Raw genomic sequence first — 2,343 nt, forward strand, 5'->3', positions numbered from 1 at the left:
CATGTTGGTGTTAATCAAAGTTGATAATTGCGACTCTAAAACTTTAGATACAAGCAATAAATTTATCAAATAAATTCTTAAGAAATTTTAAGATTGATTCAAAAAGACCACATATGATTTGGGAAGGCACGAAATTATGGTACCCAACTATTGAGTTATCTACTCTAATTGACCACCAAACATTTTCAGTGGAAAATCGGAAAGTTTATCAAAATGCATCTAAATCAAAAATCATTAATTATTATTTTTCATCAAAGCCATTCTGACTAATATAAACGAAGCTAAATATATATAGATTGAAGATCACTAATTGTTCTTTTCCATTTGCAAACTTACACAATGGCTTTCCAGATTACAAAATACCTCATTTTCTCTTTTATTAAAACTGTCATTTGCTCTTTGTAGCAGTCATTCTGTGGGGGGCATAGACATTGTTGTAAACTTAAAAGAAAATTCAACAATCAAAATAATTTAAATCAATTAAGATTGAACGAAATATTTAACACAATTTAACACAAATAAAATATTGAATGCTTATTGACGGTTAACCATTAAACCAAATGATCTTTAAGGAGAATGTTCATAGGAACTTCTCAATAATTTTTTTTACTTATTGATCTAAAAGAGATCTCTGCAAAGAGCAGTCAGATATCATATTCTCAGGGAGCAGGAAAAAGCTCGGCTATTTTGTATGCTACAAAATATGTCAACAAAATTTGATAGAAATTAGTTCCTCTATAACAAAACCCCTTTACCAAGCACAGAGATCGTTTGCCAATGTACTCAGAAATCACTACCATCCCTTACATTACGTTGCCCCAATCTTAGAAAGCCCAAGCGTTAAGTCCAGTTCAGGTTCCTGAGAAACCAGATGACATATCTTCTCATCCTCCCAAGCCCTTAAACACCCCTCATCTCTGTCATTTATCTTTCCCTCCATAACCTCACCACTCATACCACAAGCATAATCAATACCCAGATCAGAGCAATGTTTACTGGAAGCTTTAGAAGCAGGCAGGGCAAACCCTTTATTTGCAGAATTCAAGGAAGCAAAAGAAAAAGAAGATTCTTCAATACAAATCAGTCCAACTCCACAATGGCAGCCATTAACACCCACAGTCTGACCTGAAACCCCCGGTGAAGGCCAAGAAGAACCAGAGGGCGAGTTAAGATTAGACCTGCAAATGTATTCCAACCCATTCGGAGAGCACAGAGGTGGAGTGACCGGATCACTGCAATGCCCACCATTCATAATCTGCACAGGGGGCAAAACTCTAGGACTCACCAGCCTGTTCCCACCATTTTCCCCCAAACCTTTTAGCCATGGAATCAGAGACCCATTTGGCTCGGAAATCTTCATACCCTGTTACCAGAAAACAAAGATCCCATGAAAAAGCCAGATTCAAACTAGAAGATCAAAACAGAACAGAATCAGATCTTGAAAGGATAAACTTACCGGTGTGTGCCGGTAGGTTGTTCCATCCGGTTCAACCGTCCAACCGGCCTCGTTGCAGAGGGCTTTGAGAACTTCATTGTTATCACAGTGCTTGGGAAGCTTGTAGTTCCCGTAGAGCCTAAGCCCTGCAAATATCTTTGCAGCAATTGCTCTTCTCTTCCTCTCCCGTTTCTTATTGTTCTCTCGCTCATTGCTCGTTGGCAGCCTGTTTCCCGACGTCATTGCTAAGTTTTCTCCAAATCTCAGACTCGAGAAGAGAAAAACAGCGCAAAAATTTGTCTTCCACAATCCAATTTTCGTCCAAATCTCAGACAGGAGGAGGGAAAAACAGCGCAAAAATGTGTCTTCCACAATCAAACTATGGCTGAAATGAGGAGATTTTATGGTACCCGGAAGCCTCGATTTGACTGAGTGGGAAGGACTGGGAGTCGGTAAGCTGCTTGCTTGCTGTGTTGTGTTGTTTTGTGATGTTTTCTACGCGTGTGGCGTCGCACGTGTGAAGGAGAATGAGAAAAAGGGGATTGAGAGGTGGGGCAAAGGAAGGGTACCTTTGGAAGGGGCGATGATTTCGGTTTTGCACGTGTGTTGGAAATGGGTTGATGGGAAATTGTCACGAAGCTGCTTAACGGCACGTGCGAGATGAGAGGAGGTTCACCGAATTGAAGTGAATTGCCTGGAAAGAAGGCCCTGCCATTCATTTTCGGTTTATTGCTTTGTGACAGAGGTGTGGAGTAAATACGAATTGACCTTTCAGGGAGTAAAGGGGTAATAAATATGGGTAACTCCTTGGTTGGTGGATGTATAATATGATATCTATTTCAGCGATGAATTATTATGATACCATTCAAGTGTGTAGTTTTTTAGTCAAATTTATCGATTCATGTTTT

The 2,343-nt window shown here is 39.7% G+C and overlaps 1 protein-coding gene across 1 annotated transcript; it reads right to left on the reverse strand.

The window, feature by feature from the left end:
- Positions 1-515: 515 nt before the first annotated feature.
- LOC131074186 (BES1/BZR1 homolog protein 3) lies at positions 516-1,953 on the reverse strand. The gene is made up of 2 exons (XM_058010753.2): positions 1,457-1,953; positions 516-1,363 (listed from the first exon to the last, which is right to left on the reverse strand). Exons 1-2 carry the CDS (start codon positions 1,676-1,678, stop codon positions 809-811), a joined length of 777 nt encoding a protein of 258 aa, XP_057866736.2. The 5' UTR covers positions 1,679-1,953; the 3' UTR covers positions 516-808.
- Between the last annotated feature and the right edge of the window lie 390 nt (positions 1,954-2,343).

This window comes from Cryptomeria japonica, chromosome 8 (genome assembly GCF_030272615.1).
Source record: "Cryptomeria japonica chromosome 8, Sugi_1.0, whole genome shotgun sequence".
In the NCBI taxonomy this organism is placed as follows: domain Eukaryota; kingdom Viridiplantae; phylum Streptophyta; class Pinopsida; order Cupressales; family Cupressaceae; genus Cryptomeria; species Cryptomeria japonica.